The 20,943-nt window shown below is 36.4% G+C and overlaps 1 protein-coding gene across 1 annotated transcript in view; it reads right to left on the bottom strand.

The window, feature by feature from the left end:
- Positions 1 to 1,084: 1,084 nt before the first annotated feature.
- Positions 1,085 to 20,943, bottom strand: part of LOC104619893 (protein zyg-11 homolog B) — a 20,039-nt gene continuing 180 nt past the window's right edge. Inside the window, exons 2-15 of the mRNA XM_010285937.1 lie at positions 15,366 to 15,531; positions 12,179 to 12,933; positions 9,710 to 9,850; positions 8,308 to 8,484; positions 8,077 to 8,141; positions 7,345 to 7,444; positions 7,213 to 7,263; positions 6,409 to 6,570; positions 6,254 to 6,301; positions 5,453 to 5,650; positions 5,307 to 5,359; positions 4,579 to 4,676; positions 1,889 to 2,088; positions 1,085 to 1,099 (exon numbers count right to left, since the gene is read on the bottom strand). Coding sequence (XP_010284239.1) covers positions 1,898 to 2,088; positions 4,579 to 4,676; positions 5,307 to 5,359; positions 5,453 to 5,650; positions 6,254 to 6,301; positions 6,409 to 6,570; positions 7,213 to 7,263; positions 7,345 to 7,444; positions 8,077 to 8,141; positions 8,308 to 8,484; positions 9,710 to 9,850; positions 12,179 to 12,933; positions 15,366 to 15,531 — 2,205 coding nt within the window. The 3' untranslated portion in view covers positions 1,085 to 1,099; positions 1,889 to 1,897. The remainder of the gene's footprint in view (positions 1,100 to 1,888; positions 2,089 to 4,578; positions 4,677 to 5,306; positions 5,360 to 5,452; positions 5,651 to 6,253; positions 6,302 to 6,408; positions 6,571 to 7,212; positions 7,264 to 7,344; positions 7,445 to 8,076; positions 8,142 to 8,307; positions 8,485 to 9,709; positions 9,851 to 12,178; positions 12,934 to 15,365; positions 15,532 to 20,943) is intronic.

Here is a 20,943-nt window from a genome sequence, read left to right as displayed (position 1 = left end):
AGCATCACATTCATTTTGTGCTGGATGTAGTATTAGATTTTTTTTTTTTCCCCCCAGTTTTAGTTAAGATGCTTCTGCAAGTCCTCCTGTTATTAGGAAAAACCAGTACTGTAAGGAGAGTTGTCATCTTTATTTTAAAATCTTGTAGCAATTGATTTATACATTCATTCTATTAACACCAATTTTTACAAGTTTTGTGTTCCATTTTATGTAGTGGAAATTTCATAGCAGACATCTCAGATGGGTGGTAGGTAAAGGCTTGCAGGCCATTTTTTCTTTTTTTAAACCACCTTCATAATTCAAAGCTACAACCAATTTAATTTCTTTCCGAATCAAGAAAACTCTATATAACCAGATACACACATGAAAATGATGCTAGCCAATTTATACTTTCATACAAAAAGCAATTACACAACATTGATTAAATTACTGGATCAGTACCTTTTGAAGTTGCCAAAATACACTATATTATTGAAGATTAGAGGTGATGTTTTTATTTGAAGGATGGGAATTGGGAGAGGGAAGGAGTTAAAAATAGTAAAATATGGTCATCATGAAGAAGCCATGTTTGGTAGCTTACTAGCAGGGATAAGTTTTCTTTTTAAACTCAATTATCAATTTATTTAGAGAATAATCAGTTGCCATGGAAAAATGGAGACTAACCAGATAAACAATACCTGAAATTAAACTGAATTTGACCAGACATGCAGTTTGCTTCCATCACTTGTATTTTATCAGGCATCTGTATGCTGTGCAATAGGTTTCATTCAACATATCATTTGAAACCCATAGGTAACCAAGAAAGAAAGGAGTTGTTACAATTAGCATCTTTATGTAAAATTTCACACTCCACAAAACAATGCAATTGACACAGGGCTTACACAGAATGTTGGGTGCTATTTTGCACTGTGATGACTTGGAAATATAATTCACTGCACAATACTGACAGAATATTTACAGAAAACAGAGCAATCATTAGTCGTCTTATAAATAAGGTGACCAAATATCCTGGGCCTCCTACCAAGACATGCAACCCCCTTCATGATGAAGGCAAGTCAATACTTGCTCTAAGGAGCCTTCTCCTTTCCCTATCAGTATTCTAAAAACAAAAGAAAGGTATCAACCAAAAGTAGTCAAACAACAACACAACCCCCTCATTATCAAGTTCAAAGTCTCAAGCTTAGTTCATCTTTTTAGTATTGTGTCTCCTTTTAATCCTGTTTCTATTGCTTTCCCCCTTCCCTGGTGCAATGCCAATCCCCACCTTGCTAAGAGTAGGGAGAACTCAGGAGAGCTGAACTGCAAAAAGGCATTGTTCTAGCAGTAAGGAAAACAAAAGAGCACAGCTTGCAGGCAAAAGGAAAAGGAAGTTGAAAACCCCATTTGTGTTTAGAAGGGTTATGAGACAATGGACATTTTGGTCGCCTTAGTTACAAGTCTCATTGCAACCTGCATGCATGTACTTTTGTTTTGATCTGTAAAAGTGTTGGATTCACAACCACACGCACAGTTCTATTCAAACATCAAACTGGTAAACGGTGTTATGAACAGCAATCATAGGGATGAAATAACTTTCTGTTCCAGAAGTCACAAAACAAGATATTCCTACAAGTTTTTTTTCCCAGATGTGCATATTGATCTGTACAAGTCCCATCTCTTTGTAGCCAGCAGTAATCCTACAGGTATGACCAGCTCAAGCAGTGGCCCTTTACAAGTTGCATATGCGGTTGCCATTAAAGTTGACATTCACCAAAGGTTACCGTACATGGTTCTGGGTACCACAATTATTGGCAAATCACTTTAATGGTGACCACTATATTACAAGTTACTCCAACTACACACACATCAGAAAGGATTATTACAGAGACAATACTTTACACTCCTATACCTGCAGCTTTCAGTTTGGTTTATTTTGTTGCTGTTTTCTACATGGAGGTGGTCTCCCATGACGCATAATGTGTTTTTCCAAACTATCTAGGATGGCAATAGCAATCCTTTGGACATGTGGATCAGTCTGGACATTTTCCTTGATGTTGTATAAGTGCTGTAAACCACCTTCTTCAATTAACATGCTGCAGTACCTGGTAGCTGTAATAAGATTAAAAAAAGGGAAATTAAGAAAAAGTGTATCTAGGGTAAGTGTAGCAAATACTATAAACAGTGATTCAAATCCACTTTCCTATCCTAGACCAGGCAGCCTTTAGGACACTCCCTAAAGTGTCTACAGAACTGCATTTGTACTTGAACAAGTGACAACAGAACAGCAGCGTTGTTTGGACAGGACTCTAATTGTTACCAGGTCTGTCTCCATGTCTGTCTCAGCTGACTGGAAAGTGCTTTGTAATATGCACAGTATTCTCTCTCTCCCCGTGCCTCCTCTGCAGGCATTTTAAGTGTACATATATAAATTTTAATAAATGGGAATCAGAAGTACTGTAGTATCTATGAGTACCCAGGTAAAAATATCACCTTCACCAAAAACTCAGTACAGAACAGTTACCAAAACATGGTATCAGATATACCACATGATTTGTACGGGCTTGTAGAGTGAATAGGAACTAGTTCCTTTGAAAACAGTTTGCCAAATACTATTGATAATGGCCTTTAACTAGTTATAAGTTGCTGTGAATGCCTTTTCAGGGATAAAATTATACTTTTCTTTCCACTTCCATTGCCAATTTTAAAAAGTTGAAAGCACATCTACATCAGCTCTAGCGTTACTACATGCAGGGACCATCTATAAAAAGAGACATATGTTTAATGTAACATGCAAGCTTCAGAAGTTGTTACAAAAAGGTCAGGATGACTGTAATGCAATCCACAGAGCATTACCTCAGATGTGCCCAATTTCACCATTCATCACAGTGAAGCAACACCAGAGTTGTTTAAATGCTGACCTTAAGCATTTCACTGGGGATCATGTTTACTGCAGTGCTACTAATATTTTAGTCAAGTTAGCTCACTGAGGTGGATATGATATAGAGAAACAGCAAAAGGAGGAAAAAAAAAAAAAATACCATTAATTTCATACCACTTTTCACGCTCATCTAAAAGGGGAGGTCAAATAAAATACATCTTCTCTCCAAGACAAAAAGTCTTCGTCGTGCCAAGCACCAAAAGTTAAAGATTTTCCCCCCACATAAATCTCCATATGTCAGAAGTAAACATATTTTCCCTTCGAGTAGGTTATCACATTTGCTACCAAACATTTGGTTTCTCTGCAACTTTGTCCAGAAGCTTCTGGCACGAACTACCATTAGAATTAAACTTCCAGAATACTCTCTTGATCTCAAATCAGGAATACACGGTCAAAGTATTTCCAGCCTCTCCATTCTACAGAGCAGTTACTCACTGTCAGTACAAACCTCTGTGGCATGTTGAAAGCCCAGAGGTTAGAGCAGCACAAAATAAACACTAAAAATAAATGGAACCATACTAAGTTGACAGGGCTGAGGCATAAAGAGGGGAGAAAGCTTGGTTTAATTTCATTAACACAGAATTACAGGGTCTTAATCAAAAACTGTTATACACAGTCTGATCAGTAAAACAACTTTGTTAGAACAGTCCTACTTCAACATGGGAGAAGTCCTCACAGATCTCTGGACAGTATACCCTGGGAAGAGTGTTACATTACAGCTACAAACTCTATAAAGAGCAGGAAAACAATGCTCTATGTGTAATTATCTATTACTGCCATGTTGTTATTTGGTCCTGAATAGATGTCTTTTCACTGTAGAAATAGTTATTTATGGGACAGGAGTAAACAAGCGTAGATATACTGCTGTCAATCAGATTCAAAAACTGTTACAGAAAAGACTTTTAATACTTTAAAGGAAAGCTGCTTCGTATCTGATAGAAGTTAATGACAATACACACATTCATGTCATACAAATTTATGTAAAAAAAGGGGGGGGGAGGGGCGGGGCATAAAAATCCAGGAAGGTTTGTCCAGTCTTAGATTTAGGTATGCTCAGGGGATTTACTTCCTTTCCCAACACTTCGGCATTTCATCATTTTACAAACAAGATGTTGGTGTTCTCATTTTGCGGATGTGAAAAGACAGATGAAAAAAACTGACCTTGATGTCACAGCAAGTTATTGCAAGAAGACGATTAGAGATGAGGATTACCTAAAACTTCTGTTCTGAAAATAAAAGATAGCTACCTGCTACAATCATTGTTCTTAGTTTAAAAGAAATTTGTTGCCCATTATTAATATTTACATTTTTGAATAAAAACACCTGTGCACGCCAAAAATGCAGTTAATCTTAACACATGTCCACATTTTGAAATTAATACTGTGCATTTAACAGTAAAATTCCAGTAAATAAAAAGGATATAAAGAACTTTTATTACTGTCTTTGCCTGCACCATTTAGTCAAAGCCTAAATGTAGTTTTTCCAGAGGATTAGGAATGAATGCCCTAGGAATTCTTATTTATAACAAGAATTCTTAAATTAATTGGGATAATTAATTGTTAATAACATTATTATAATATTAATGCATATTAACAATAATTAGAATTAATAATACGATGCTAAGAAATAAGAATTTAAGGTAATTTAATCTTCATACATACGATTTTTGCTGCAGACGTGCTGCATGGCCCACACTGCCCATAACTGGACACCAGGAGTCATGAAACAACCAAGTAGAGGAAAAAATGGATTGAAAGACCTATAAAAAAAGCAGACAATCAGCAACTTACTTTGCTACTAGATATTATTACTTCAGGTCACATGTTGTCTACTCATTCAGCTACAGGTTTAACTAGGAGAGACATTTGATAAACTAATTTTAGATGCAGCAGGTGACCCTTTTAATGTTTAAGACAATTACTAGCAAAAATCATATATAGTGGATATGTGATATGCTTTTACCATAGCATTTGTATGCCTCCTACTTCTTAAAAACAGGAGTAAACAGTGGAAATTACAAGGATTAGATGGACAGTAATTAGATAATTGTACTTTTTGGCCTCAAGCTTCTTCTATCTAGGACAGATAGTGCTACCTAGTGCTAGCCAATATAACCTTACTGGTTAATCTTTGTGTCTTAAGTCTTTCAGACATGCAGCTGCACACCTTTAATAGAAAAGCAGGCAAAACAAGATTACATTTTTGTTTCACAGGAGTCCCTAACCTTCTTTGGTCACAAAGGGAAAATTAACATGCTGTAGATTTTAAGCTGACAGGTGTTTTTCCACTGGACAAAACCATGTCTGGCTAGCAGCAGACTCTGCTTTAGGAGCAAGTTTTAAATGTAGTTCAGTTTATTTTCCAAACTCTAAATCAAGACAATAGTTACCTGTAAGCCACCATCTCACATTCTGGGGTTGGCCAATTCAAAATGGCAGAATGCTGCAAAATACAGAACCAAGAACACTCATTGTTAAATACAAACATTGAAAAAAAAATAAAAGAGTATGATAAAATTCACCATCATTTCTGTACCAGCTGTTCAAGGAGAGATGTCCTCTGGCTGCGACTTAATGTCCAGGCCTGCTCTCCTCGAGATATCAAATGAGCAATAATCCCTGCTGCAAAGTAGCTAACTTCCACTTCCACACTGTGCAATAATTTACTGATGTGGTCTATAAAGTCCTTCCACATTAATTCAGAATGGAGTTCTTTAACTTCAGCTATGTTATTCTGGAGGCAGGGTGGGGAGAAAAGAGAAAATATCAACAGAAAGAATACAATATAAGGGAGACAAACATAGAAACTTGAACTACATTTTGAAAGTAAACACATATAAACACCAGGATGAGATCTTCGTATATCCAGGTGACCACCAGATGCCAAAATACTACTTCTCTCTTTTGAGAACTTTTCCAGTCTAATGCAGGGATTTTCCTCAAAACAAAGGTTTTCTCATAAGTAATTTTAGGCCATTAGCATGCAGATTACACTAAATTAAAAGCTAGTTTTAACAAACACGCTCAATTTCAGTAAGCTTCAGTAGTGCCCAATTCTGAATTCCATTGACTTTCAACCTACTTATTGCATTTGGACTCATCTGAAGCCTTACTCACTGCCCTTTCTTAAAAGCTCTCTCTATTTACCATAACCATCAATTTCAGTATAACTAGTGCTTTTGGAGAATTGGTAAAACAGTCCAAAACAATGTCAATTGTAATAACACACACTATAAAGATTAAAGAGCAGCATAAAAATATTAGGCAAATTTTCAGATTAGCATGGGGTAAAAAAAAAAATCAATTTTTAAATTTTTGGTTTTTTTGTTCATCTCACCAGAAGTCCAAGAACTTTCTGTTGGATGGATGATTCAGATGGGAAAGACTGTGGAAAAATGAAACAAACTATAGGTAACCATTTATGCTTATTATTGAAACAATGTTAATTATAAACCTACGTTGACAATCCACCACCAAAACTGTACTCCTCACCTCCAAGACTCTCATGAAAAGTTCTAGCCCTTGATTTTCAATGAAGTGCCGACATGTTGTTGGAGATTCATCAGTGAGGTTCCAAAGTGCACTCAGTGTGAACTTGAGGGTAGTATCCACAAGATTCTGATTTGTTTTCTGTTTAACTATTTGTAGAAGTTGCTGAGGACAAAAAAATATCCCAAAATCCCAGTTATGACTGTGTATCAAAAAAATGTGTTAGCTCCTCTGCTTCTTTTTGCACCAGCTTGGGTAATGCACTGCTATCATTTACATGCAAAGATCTACATATTTAGGGTCAAACTATACAAAATAAAACAGCTATTAAACTTTTTGCCTCCTCTTTGGACATGATTACCTGCTAGAGGAATTCCTTTGTTTTCACCATAATTACATGTGTAGTACTATTACGGATGGCACAAAGCCATCCACAGAACACCAGACTGCACATGAACATTGACAGCACTAACCATTTACTTCAAATAATCTCTTTTTGAGCATCTTTTGTCTTATACAATGTATTTCAAATCAAGAGATGTCTTACTATTTTACTTTGTATTAATTGTGTCAGGTTTTTTGACTTTGCCTTTTCATCTATGCCAATATGTCTCATTAGCACTGTCTCTGATATTATCTCAAACATTCTCCAGGCTTTTCTCTTCTAAAGAACTTTCAAATGAACACAGGTTAATGTGTTCTTAGAATTTTATTTACTTATGTTTATTTTATATCTTTAGGAATACTGTTAGCATGAATAGCTGGAGAGGATAGTATTTTTGACTGTCAGGAAAGTATCTGACTTACCCTAACAATGAAGAGCTCTGCACCAAGTTGAGCCGTTTGCTCTGTTGAAAGCTGTAAACAAACAAAACCATATCAACAATTTTTTAGACTTTAGAAATACTACCCTATCATCTCAAAGCTTAAATTTCTTACTTTTGCAGCAAGAATGGAAATTATGGCTACAGCCATCCTTTGCATGTTTTGATCTTCATGATTACACAGCCACTGCATAACAAGTTTGGCTGCTTCAAACCTGGAAGTTAAAAATAAATTTAACTTTCAGAAGTCTCATAAGTATTAGTAAACGAAAGATGTACACAGACAACGAGTCAGGTAGAAACACACGCAAGACAAAAGAAACTGGAAGAAGTATGCCTCGTACCAATAAAAAGTAGAAATACACAGTGAAATTACAGGTATTCCACAAGCCTCACTCAGCTTTGAGTTGTTTGCTTAGGGTCTCTTACTTCTAATTATATATCAAAGTGCACAGGAATTGCTTCCAAGGAAGGAAGAAAAATTTGGCACAATTTTCTGAAACATCAGACCAACACACTTCAAAGCATTTGGGCAAAACATTTAAGTAGAAAAATCTCTGCAAAAAGCAATCCCATAGTTCCCTACAGAAATCCTGACTTCTGTTACATGAAATTAGTGACAGACCCATTCAGGTAAAGCAAAAAATTCCTGTATACCAAAGGATTTTTTTTCAGTCCTATATTCAGTTGTGAATTACAAACCCAAAATATAGGCCAGACAAATTCAGCACACTGAAAGGATTTAAACTGAGCAAATCTGAGACCAGAAACAAACTTTCTGAAGGAAGAGACAAAGAAACATCTTTGGCAATGCTACAACTAATTTTAACTGACATGTAAAACTTGCCTGTTAAATGGAACATCCTGAAGGATTCTGTCACTGCATAGTGAAAGAAGGCAATTCTTTTGCAGCTATGAGAAATGAAAAAGGATTACCTCAGAGACATACATATTTCAGAATACTTTCTTGCTATGAATCATTAAACATATTTCCATGAGGTCATGAGATGTAGAGAAACTTTCTGTAAGATCCACAAGACAGGAATCATATAGAAAATAAAGAAATTTCATCTTTCACCTGTTGATGATTTGGAAAGTGTTCCATGGCCTTCAGAAGCAAGTGAGTGACATCGGCCAGAAGCCGCACAGGCATGCCTGCTGCTAAATCTTGCTTGGTTAGGTTGAAGACACACGCACTTGCTGCTAACTGCACGGGCAAGTTCAGGGGGTGATTTCTCATTCCAATAACCACAAGCTGAAATGCAAAAGTTTTGCCCACGTTACATGCTTGCGCACACACCCCAAGAGCAATCCACTGTTGCTTGAGGCCACAACAATGACTCACAGCACCCAATTTCTGCCTCCCTTTTACTTAAGTGAAAAAATCCATCTGGTGTGATTTTAATTCTCAGGAAGAACATTCCCTTCTGCTCAGTGATTCAAAGCTGACAACTTCTATTTCTCGAAGTCACTTTGCATTGGTTGAAGCACCTTCTCAAAGGACATGCTGCATGGAATACAAGAGATCCCTAGAAAAATCCAAGGTTTGCTGTACACACTGGGATAAAAATCACGAAATCCTTTCAGAGATGAGTAAGTTTCTGCAGTGCAATGGTAATGATGTAGTGGCTTGTTGTTTGGCAACTAGTAATTTCAGATCACATCCTAAGCTGCTAGGTCAGTATATATTTTTCACACCTTCTTCCTCAATTATGCTTTTGGCTATGTATGTTGACTGTGATCTCACCTAAGAAAATATTTTTCTTGTTGACTATTGATTGCCAAAATCTTTTTGATACTAAAGCCAACAAAATCAAGGTCACTTGCTCAACTTCAAAGAGGATAGGAAAAACAAAAATCACCTGTCCTCCTGATGTCTCTTTTTATGATCACAGTAAAAATTAAACCATTTCTGGTGTTCTAGACATGGAAAGCCAATGCCTAGAATGTATTTCTAAGGAAGTCTCTAGGATTTTCCAAGTGGGAGGCCAATATAGAACACGAACAACATTTATTCACTTGCTATCATACTGGAAGGTGACAGTGGAGAGAAGTATTACAATGCCTTCCGTATTATTACTGCTTTGTAAGCATCAGCCGAAGTCACTGTTGTACCTGGGGAGTAAGACTAGACAGACCTTTGATTTGACCCAGTGCAGGTATGTTCTAATGACAGAATTCAGCATCTGAAGAAATTTTCATATCATGTTCAAAGTTACATTACAAAAATTAATTTAGATGCTAGAAAATTTAGATATTATATGTTAGTCCAGATGAATACTACCTAACATAAAACGCTACAGGGCATCTTCTGCACTATTGTTTAAATAGTTGTTAATTTTTATCCAACATTACAATTTTAATCTTAAAAATACAACCAAAAAATGTAGAAGCTTATAAAATAATTTATACCAGGGTTTTGGGGCTGGGCTCAGTCTAAGGAAAAAAGCATGACAATCATCAAAACTGTATTATTTTACCTTTAAAATTTCAGGCTTTGTTTTTTCCATTACATGTGTCAGGCTGAATAAATGAAAGAGTGCTTCTCTCACAAAGAAGGCCCGTTCACTGTAACGCTTCAGCGCTTCAGCAATCTGAGTTTCATTTGCTTCTCCTGACACCTGTGAACAGAAAAAAATAATCTTTAGTTCAAGATGTCATCATTTTGCTTGAAAAATTTTGTTCTTAAAAAGTGAAAAGCTGCAGTTTCAAAGGTGGTGATACTTCTAGCCGAATCCTTCAGTAAGCAAAGGACTACTTTATCTGGCCATATTAATCCAGAACTACACAATCTTCAAACATTCTTCGTAAAGAAGAATCCACATTATAAGCCAAAATCAGGCTTAAGTCATGCCTTTAAGCAGAACTGTATGAAACCACTAACTAAAAGTAGCACTTCATAACTAACAAAAGCTGCTTATGATGCACCAAATGCCTAGAAGCACTCGTCATAACTGAATGCTCTGTCAAATGCAGCTGATAAACTGCTGAAGATGGTATTTCGGCTATAATTTTTTGGCTGGTTCTAGCTCTGACAATTAAAGGAAAGATTTCCATTCTTTGTCTACATCAAGTAGTCAGGAAAAAGAAATTTGTACTTCTGTCATCTTTTTTTTTTTTTTAAAAAGGCACAGCTGTCACAAAGAGACTGTGGGCAGCGATTGGGGTTTTTTGTCCCCGTCCCCTCCCCCCCCTTTTTTTTGGTGACCTGAAATTCATTAGTGACTATACTGAAATATTCAGCTGCTGAGTCTAGATACTGCTAAAGAATGAACAGGACACAGCACTGATGGAGACAGTAAAATTAAAATATTTTTATATTTTTTTATACACTGTCTTTACAGCAGTCCTGTGGAATTTGATTATAGAAATTCTTGAAAGATTAAACACTAGACAGACACTGTGGTTGAGAATATGAAGCCAAGTGGAAATTCTTCATATAGTACATAATTGGCTGCAAAACATGTCAGTAAATGATTGCCCTGTTGTAATCACTACACAATAAAAAACAAAATCCAAGATGGTATCAGTTCTCTGAGGGCTGTCATATATTTCTGATCTAGCAGGTTTTGAAAAATTTGGCTTTATATGATACAGGATGCACGGAATGTGACACTTCAATCCATGAACATTTGCTTTCCTTTATGTGACACATTAAGTAGAACAAGTTCTGCATTTTAAAAATGCAGAAGAATTTTAAAAAACAGTGACTGCAGCAATGATTCAGTGTCTGCTTTCCTGCCCCTTCATAGCACAGGCACTTGTATAAAGCATGTATTATAAGTAGCAAGAATTATATTGAATTATTTTATACAAAACGAGGTAAAATTTCTTGATGCTATCCATCAATCATGCCAAACAGGAACTTGGTTTCTCCAACAACACATTTCAACGTTCATACACATCACTATTAGCTGTGACAATTAAGTACTCAAGAGACTCGGCCATTAACAACTGTCAAAATTTCCAGGAAAAAAAAAAATTATAAAATTGTGTAGCTGTGTTACCTCACTTGCCTATAACAAGAGCATTCTCAATTTTAAAACTGAAGTGCAAAACGCAGCTTGCAAAAGAGACAGACTAAACTATGGATACATTACGCAAACGCTTCCTCATTCCCTCTGCAGTTTCCATCATCCTCATGACAAAGTAGAACACAAAACTCAAAGAGTCAAAGATGATATACCACTGACACTGACATGTCTAAAACATCTCTTTTTCTTCTTTAATTCTGACCCCTTCATAGCAGGGACAGGATAGGCTCATTCTCCAGTAAGCGCATGCATATTCTACAGAACATGGAACGACGTCTTGTTGCCTGGCACTAAAAGATAAATAAATGCACTTCAGCAAACATCATCTCATCCTAAGGAGCTAAGTAATTTAGGATTTGTTCAAGAAGAGGAAGTTTTTCATCCTAAGTAATTGCTTCTTACATGTTCATCACCAAAAGACCTTTCAAGGTGGGTAGAGATATTGTAATAGGAAATAGAAGAGGTGATGGAGTACAACAGCAGCTCAGTTATTAACTTTTATTGTATCTGCTGTGTTAATCATGAACTGCTCAAAGCTTATGCAGATTGTACCTCCACCTCTTACATATTGCTGCCTTATGCTAGATACTGTGCTGGAAACCACAAAATATTATTCCAATAAATTACTTCAGGCTAGACAAAGTTCAGCTCTCTTAGATCTGATATATCAGGATCTAATGCTCACTGCAAAGGCACAGAAAAGAGATGCTTCTTCAATAGTATTATGTAAATTTAGCAGTTTTATGCCAGAATGGAGTAGGAATTTGACATAAAGTCAGTAATTACAATTAACAGTTTAAAAATAATGAACCTACAGCCTCCTTCCGAAACACCCACATACATTTGTTACAAATTATTAGTTCCATTTTTCCTGCACATTGTAATTTTTCAGTAAAATTAATTCTCCCACTTAACCTTTAGGTTTCCTTCTCCTGTTAGGAATTCTGAGTAGCCGGCATCAGTAGCTAGCAGTCCTACAAACTGCATTGTGGGCCGTTGCTGAATAAATGCTTCTACAGCTTTATCTGTAACATGTTTTCTTCCAGAAATGTCCAAAGATACAAGGTTAGGCAGGATATCTTTCTGTTCCAGTAAACGAAGTGCTATGTCTGATGTGAACTGTTTGTCATCTGAAATATCAAGGTGATTCAGGTATTTTAGTTCTCTTATAACATCCAGAATCTGGGTTGTGGTCATTTTCAAGCATTTCAGGTGGTGCATGGTCAAAGACTTGAGTCGGTCTTTGCAGGTAAGGAGTGCTGTTATGTCAGTGACCGAGGTGTTCGATATATCCAGGCTTTCTAATCTAGGAAGTGAAGCAACATCTGCCAAGTCCTCGTTGTAGAACAGAACATTAGTAATACTCAATGCACGAAGCCCAGACAACTGACTGAAGCACCTCTCATATGGGTCTTCCAAAGAAAGAGTTAGTGAGTTCAGCACAAGGCATTGCAGATTTTGTTGGATCCATTTATTGCTGCCAAGTCCACTTATAATGTCCGTGATTGTTATATCTGCATTCACCCCAGTAGCATCGAGTTCTACCAGCTTGTGATGGCAGAATGCTTTCCGAAAAGCCACAGCAGAGATTTTTGCTTTCTGGATACAAGCTCGTTTCAAACGCATCTGGTTGCCTCGGAAGATTCCCACAGTTCCATCATTCAGAAGCCCTGTTGGAAAACAGCATTAGTATTTGGTTCCAGTGTTACAGAACAGCACTTTTATTTTAAGAACCCAAAGGGTACAAAGGATGAACAAAGAAAATTAATTGCAAAGTAGTTTGTCTTGGATCATTATGCCACTGATGCCAAAATTTTGTATTTGAGATTCCACTTTCAAAATCACTATCTCACCGTCAGGAAAATTCCAGGTTTAAGAATAGGACTGATAAATTAAAATGTAGTATATACATGCTGCCTGTTTGGTTCAGAACACTGAACATGCAATAAATAAAATGTGGATATGATTCAAAAACATTCAGACTGGTGCCTGCATTTTCTGGATTTTCCTCACCAAACTGGTTAGAAATGTGCTAAAACCAGAATTTCAAAACTTCTGGAAGTTATTCTTCCCTGGTCACAGTTCCATTAACCTCAAGATAGTACCAGCAATGAATGACCAGTTCTCATCTTGCTTTAACACATTAGAATAATTTAGCATTTGATTGAATTTGTAAGTAGGATCAATACACTAAACTAAGCTAATTAAGTGCTTCTATATACCTCTTAGAAGAAGGTAGGAGTGTTGCTCAGAAACAAGCTGAATATGAGAAAGAAACCTAAAAAATGGTTCAAAGAGGAGAAAGAGGAGGACAAGGAAAGGGTGGGAAGACAGCAATGAAAAAAGGAAATGCAACAATCGTGTTGGAGATTATTATCTTTTTGCTCAGTAGCAAGATGACTGCATAACGAGTCTTTTCTTGGCGGCATACTGGCAATATCCTAACTGAAATAATACATTTAGTCCCATGCACAGGATTATCCAAAACACATTGAAAACACCAAGATTTCTTATTTGTATCAACAGGATTACTGCTTTATAGAAAGCCATGAGAAGGGTATGGTTTCACAAGCATGCACAAAAAAGGAGTAGGAAGAACATATCCTTCTAGTTTCACTCTAGAGGGTTAAAAATGTCAACACTCTTGGTTTTTTTATCTTCTATCTTCAAGCATACTGAACACAGAAAAGAAAATGAAAATACAATGTATTTGAATAAAAAACCATCATTGCCACTACAGTTTGTATTTAAGTCACAAGCCTCTGTGACAAAGTCAAATTAATATTAAGATTTACAGACCTTTCTAAAGAGCAAACAGTTTAGGCATTTCTGACCAAGTAGTTGGGGCATTCTTCTTTTGCAGAGAAAGCAAAAACATAAACAACTGGCACCCGGCAGAAAAATTAAATGCAATAAATAATTATAAATTTGGTTAATGTACAGCTAAATTACTTCTTAACTTTTGCTCACCTTTTCATTTAAGGGTCTCTCACTGGCCTACCTTAGGCACACTCTGTTTATCCGGCATGCACTTCTTTGACACCTTGCACTCTGACACAGTGTTTGTGATGTTTCAATGTCTGGAATTGCCTTCATCACTACTAGCCCTAGTAATAAGTTTCTGATAATTCAATTTCCTCAAACCTGATTTCTTGGGACTACTCTAAATAATTACTTATCAGAAAGTAACATCTGATGAAGATGAATACGTTTTTTGGGTTTTCTCTTTGTATTTTTTATTTGTTAGGACCATTCCTTCTGGTACCGCTGACTAGAACAACTTGAGAAAACCAGAACAACAGCATTTGCACAATAAGACCAAATCAAATCTGCACCTATAGGATAGGGTGCTTGGTCTGTTTAAAGTAGTTTTTCTAGTGTAATGTCTCATCTCTAAATAAAAGTCTCCAGGACCTCCAGGAATAGGTCTCCTGCCTCTTCTCAGCCTTTTCATGCTAAGAAGCTTTTATTGACACATTTTTCTTTGTCATGCTTAAAGCAAGGAAAGGAGAGGGAAGCCCTCTCCTCAAAGATGTGCTGACAAAGAACACGATGATTGGCCAGTACCTAAAATGTAAGAACATCACAATGTGTTTTTCACAGATGTTTATACTACTTTTGAATCTGATTGCTTTTGAGCAAATAATTCCACTTCAACAAAAATGCCAAAAGAGATGAGAAATGAAAATCGTAAGATTATCTCCTAGTTTAATCACAAGGACACACAGTAAAGAAAATTCAATTAATTGCTCTGCAGGAGATACTGAAATATTTGAGTGCTGCTGGAGGTACTAGAATTAAATAAATCTTTTTTTTCAAGCGATTGAAAGAAAATCTATTAAAGAATATTCAATTAGAAAGACATTAAATTAAAATCATAAACCCAAGACAAAGGACTTTCTATTTAGAACTCTCTATACAGCAATGCAACATTCAGCTGAAGCTATGTAAAAGCCAAAATAACAGAAATCCTCTATTAAGAGATTAAGGAACACAGTTTTAACAGCTGCAACAGCAGATTCTACTAGAAAATACACTAGAACTGCAGTGTCACATTCCAGTAAAATATTTTCACAGATGACCCACAAATAATTGTTTTTACCATGAAATGCCATTGTTTGCAGCAATCGATCAGCCACTTCTTGAGGAAACATTCCTGGCTCCTGCAAGCATAGTGTTCCATCTTGCCTTTCTGTGCAAAACTTCTCTAGGTTGGCAGTCAGGAAATTCAAACAGATATCAAGTAAAGAATAAGGAGAAGCTTCCTCCTGTTGTATGCAAAACACAATGAAACAAAGGAGATTTAGTCAAATCATTCTCTCCATCTATGAATCTTCCTTTCCTCTATAACGTCGTTTTTCAGCAAATCATTCTCTTTTGTTAGTCTAATTCTCATTAGAGCCACGCAATGTGATGGCAAATGTGACGACTGGCCAAACTGATGGGCAGCCTCCCTTCCCCAGTCACCCCCAGAACCACATCCAGTCTGGTCTGTTGAGCTTGAGCCCTGTTCGCATTCAGAGAAAGAAAAGTAACTGCTGATAAGATTATTTGAATTTATGAAGTCTGCTGGGAATTAATCAATCAAGACAGACTGAAAGGAGACTTAAATCAAATTTTACTTCTTGATTTAAACTATTTACTTTAATCTTTCATTTAGGCCGACTCACATTTGAAGTCTATGACCAACCTACATGAGAAATGTAGATAAATTTCATATATTGTTTGGAGCAATTTTTGATATTCAAAGGAGCAGCTAGAGCTTTAGATCAAAAAAGGAAACTCAAAAAGATCTATCACATTGCTGCACAAAATTTGGAAATTAAGTAACAACTGTTACAGTACTCTTTCCAATTACAGATACAGATTTCCTCCTTTTTATGCTAAGCTCCTGGAAATCATCTATAGCAGAACCCTGGGTACAAAGGACATGGCAGAATATAAGCTTGAACTTCTCCTTCAGAGTCTGAGATTGTACATTGATATATGAAAATCTCAAAGGGGTTGGGTTTTTTTTTTTTTATTTGATGTCTAATAATAGCCTACTGTTTTCAGTCACACAGATTAATCAACATAAAGAATGACTCGCAGCACTGTGAATCATCCCCAGCACTACACAAAAGAAGGCCCAGTGACTGGTACATACTCCCCCAGACAATTTTGAAAATAACAGCATCAACTGTTGCCAGATCTCATCTATAGGAAAAATTGTAGCTTGCTTTTTATACTGAAAGTTTTGGATAATTTCACCTTTCTTTCCCAGCTCATTTAACTTCTCTTCTGTTGCTTCATTTACCTAATGTGTTCATCACAGAAGTACAGAAATAGATAAAAGGTTATATAGAAGAAATATAAAGAAAATTACAGATAAAAAAATTACCTTCTAAAATAAGGTGCATATATTTGAAGACTGGGAGGTATCACATTAGAGCAAAGATGGAATGGAGCTTATCTTTAATGAATCATGTATTGACAACAATGAAAGACTTGAGTTTAATAGCTCCTGAAGACTAAGTACAGGTTTGGGAATCTGAAACTCCAAATTATTCAAATACAAGCTCTTTCTGCAGCTTTTGACATGCAGCTTTCAACTCCTTTGACTCGATTTTGCTAAATGCTTAATTTTTTTTTTTTTTTAAAGCTTGATTATTACGTTTTATTCTTGAAGAAACAGGAGTCATTTTGTGATGCGAGTTGCTCACATTACCAGAAAACAACAATTTTGGCTGCCTCCAATCTCAAGCTGATATGAAAAGGAAGGACAGAATTTGGAACTGTTCACATCTTTTGTTTCTTTATAATGTGCAACAATGCCTGAAACATTTCTAAAGAGAAAAAACAACTAATTATTTTAAAATTGTACATTTTTAAGGAAAGGGGAAAATTTTCTTTTTAACCTGATATTAATACACACACCCAGGACTTATATGACAGCTGCCGATTCAACAAAAATTGGAATCCTTGCTCAAAGGCATATGAAAATTATTCCCACTGAAGCAAAGACATCCTCGCTTCCCATCAGATCTTGTGCTTCTAATTTGATGCTTAAATATGACAAAAACAGAATACTGGCTGTCTTCATTCCTTTTGGCACTGTTCCATAATTTGTGCCAGCAAAGCTAAAACACTTTTATGTAACAGTGAACAAACTCCAAGAAGAATTTTTAGCTTTGCACATTGGCTGCTAGCATATGATTCAGAATACTATTTTTTCAACCAGTACCTCTAACTGGCCATTCTATAATTTGGAGATATTGTTTTAATTTTTGTATAAAATAATCACTTTAGAAGTCCATACAGTACACCTTCATACAATAAAGGAACAAAATCCACAAACAGGGATCTTGTGGATTTTGCAAACACAGTATAATTTTTAACTCCACTCATACTAGTTATAGGAGACATTTGTAATGTTTCTTCAACTTGCTGCAAGAAGGCTGAAGAAACACACCTAACGAAGGCTCCTGAGGTAACCTGGGCAGATAGGCAAAACATTTTTATCTGTATCTAATAAAGTCCCTTGACAAGCATCATAAAAACAATTTCCTAGACTGTCTGCTACTGAAACAGATCAGCTTGAACGCAGCCTGTAAACCTTTTATGTGAGCCAGTGGCATTCTTTTTCTCAACTTCTCTTTACTGAAGAAGAATACTGCCCAGTTAAAGACCTCATAGTAAAAGTCTTCAGTTGTATTTAAGCTCTTACAAGGTTAGGATTTAAGTGGTTTCTTTCTCTAGCTATGCTTTTGAATGTCAACTTGAGAACAAACCTGGCATTTCTTTTCAGTTCATTTCACCTTCTGGTTCTAATACTCTAATGAGATACTGTAAATGTGTGTCAACTACAGCGGAGGAATTTTTTTTGTATTATTTAATAAAGATCATTCAGCAATATTTGAGTTGAACTTTTACTATGTATATTTGACTTTTTCATAGCCATCGTAACTATCTGATACTTCCATGTAACCTCATGGTTTCTTTCATTCTATCAAATTAAGTGGCCAGAAAATAAATATAAATTCCAAAACCCCCAAAATTATGCATTACATGATGCAAGTCTGGGTGTCTTCATTACTCTTATTACTATGTGTTTTAGCTAATGTGACATATCTAAAAATCAACTAGCTTATGGAATAGTAAAAAAAGTATAATTTCATTTAGACGGTCTTTTCAAGGCTTATTTAAACTAATTCTTTAAAAAAAAGATATAAATTTATAAGTGCTTAATGTAACCAAGGCAAACAAACAAAAATGTATCGGGGGGGAGGGAGGGCAGTAAGGGGGGAATAAACTGCATGGCTACTGGCATCTAACAGTAATCCAGTACATTAGTGGACTGAAATGCAATACCAACTTCAGTATGATGTTACCCTGTTCAGCAGTTGGAAAGGTTCTCAGAAAGAACACTATCCTCCACATTTTCTTTTAAAAACTCCTGGAATCAACTTTAAATATTGCTAGAATATATTTACCCTATATTTCAAAATGCAGTTAAAAAGAATAAAGAGCTTAAGAGGACATCTTAAAGTACCTGAAATAAGTTAGAGAATCTTAAGACCAACATTATGCTTAGATTAACTGGCTGAGTGTGAGTATAAAAACAAAATCCTGTTCCTTTGGGGAAGCATCACCATACAGCCACCTGCTTATACATCAATAACTAAAGAAAAGACAGGTTTAACTGATGTTTTCCATCAGTACTTGCAATGTAACTTTGCACAAAAAGTAAATTCCACTGCTGTGTGTGCCTTTTTCACTCTAGGTGTTGTGATCTCCAACTCGAGCCTGAAAGATTCAGTTCCTTCTGACTCTGTGTCTCAGGCTCATTAAAAATAAAATCTTTTTTTCCATAGGTAGTTTTTTATTATCCCCCCCTCCCCTGCGAATAAACCAGTGTAAAACATCAGAAGGAGTTGGACTCTATGATCCTTATGGGTGCCTTCCAACTTGAAATATCTGTGATCTTAAGACAAATACCAATTTCAGCTCCATTCCTGTGATGTACTCCCCAATTTTTATACCCAACTGCAGACTCAGTATGACAAAACCCAAATGTGTAAAGTCTCTCTATGCCAGGCTCATCTGCTTTTTTTCCTCTTTGAAATCTCAAAGAAGGAGATGGGGTACAGGATGAGAGACTTTTCAAATTGTGGCTGTTTTTTCTCTCAAAAAGTTACCAGGAAATAACAGGTAATTTACAGCGTTAAGCTTTGGTCTTGGACATACTGTGTTTCTCACTGTTTTCCACCTCTCCACAGCCCAACACTTTATTTACTTTCTTAAAATGAACATTCTTAAAATTATCAAGAAATAGCAACTCAAGTAAACGATCATCAAAATTCTTCTGAGCTTCCTGAAGGAAGGGAAAGGCACTGGAAAAAAAAAAAAATCAAACAATTCAGTGATTTATGTTATGAAGAAAGCTTTACGATTATCCTACTTAAATTAAATGGAATGAAACAGGAGTAGGCAATTTATTAACCAGAATCAAGGAAGGATTATGCTCAAAATGAAAATTTAATATTAACTATTCTGGCACAAGTGGGAACATACTCATTAAAGTTGCTAGCGATACAAAGTTGGCAGAGATCATGAGCGGTCTAAAATTAAATAGTACCACATTAAAACTACATAGTAAGGCCACGTATTTCAAGATTAATATCAAGACCTTCAGATATGACCTCATCAGTTATAAATGACTGGAGAGAAGAACCTGAATGGTTTGCTCAACCACAAGAAAACAACCTGGGGCAGACAAAGACAGTATCCAGAGAGGCATTAAGCAAAAATAAGTAAGTATTATGTCATTTTCAAGACACTCTGAGATCTCATGGGGCTATTTATGTTAAGAGATACCTGCACCATTTCAGTGTGAACATAGCAGCTACTAGAATGCTCCGGGAAAAAAAAATAGGATGTTGGGAGTAGGAAACAAAACCAGCTTTTCTTAGCCTAGCAGATCAAAAGGTGAGAGATATGAATGCCGCCTATAAATACAGCACAGTAAATGAGAACTGAGGAGGAAGAAAAGCTATTAAGGTGAAGCACAGTGCCAGCACAGCAACAAAGGTACATAGAAATGCCATTAGAATTAGAATTTTGCCATAAATTCAGATGTCAGTACATAGCTCCAAAGCATCAAACAATGGAGTTCAACCCTAGTCCACTGAATAGAGCAGCAGGCACAAAGGGTACCTATTTTTAAAATAAAAATCAAAAACTTATTAGGGGATTAAATGAAATTATGCTTTTCGTAAAACGGGATGAGACTAGATAACCCAGGAAATTCCTGCTAGTCCTTTAAAAGCGAATATGCACACTCATCTCTCCAACAGAGGAGCAATCAAAACAGCACCCATATGTTCTGCTCCGAGGCCTGCCTTTTAACAGAGAAAGGCTGTGTTTCTCCACCGCCAGTTTTGGCCAGTTCCCTGCTGCAAGAGCACGCCACTACACTTTACACCGATCAGCACGGCCCACGTACCATGCATACCACAAAACCCGTGCTTTCAGTGGCACGGCTTTTTCCAGGCAGTCCCTGGACAAAGCAAGCCCCAGTGGGAGAAGTGCTGTTGGAGAGCTGGACTGCACCCAGGCTGGGGAGGGCAGGAGCTTGAGGAGGTAGAGGCGGCTGTCCCGTCCTGCCCTTCATGCCGGCCAGCTAAGGATCTCTGGCCGCT

This window comes from Phaethon lepturus, unplaced genomic scaffold (assembly GCF_000687285.1).
Source record: "Phaethon lepturus isolate BGI_N335 unplaced genomic scaffold, ASM68728v1 scaffold19764, whole genome shotgun sequence".
NCBI classification, from domain to species: domain Eukaryota; kingdom Metazoa; phylum Chordata; class Aves; order Phaethontiformes; family Phaethontidae; genus Phaethon; species Phaethon lepturus.
Note: the sequence above shows the minus strand (reverse complement) of the source record. Positions and strands in the feature narration are given on the sequence as shown.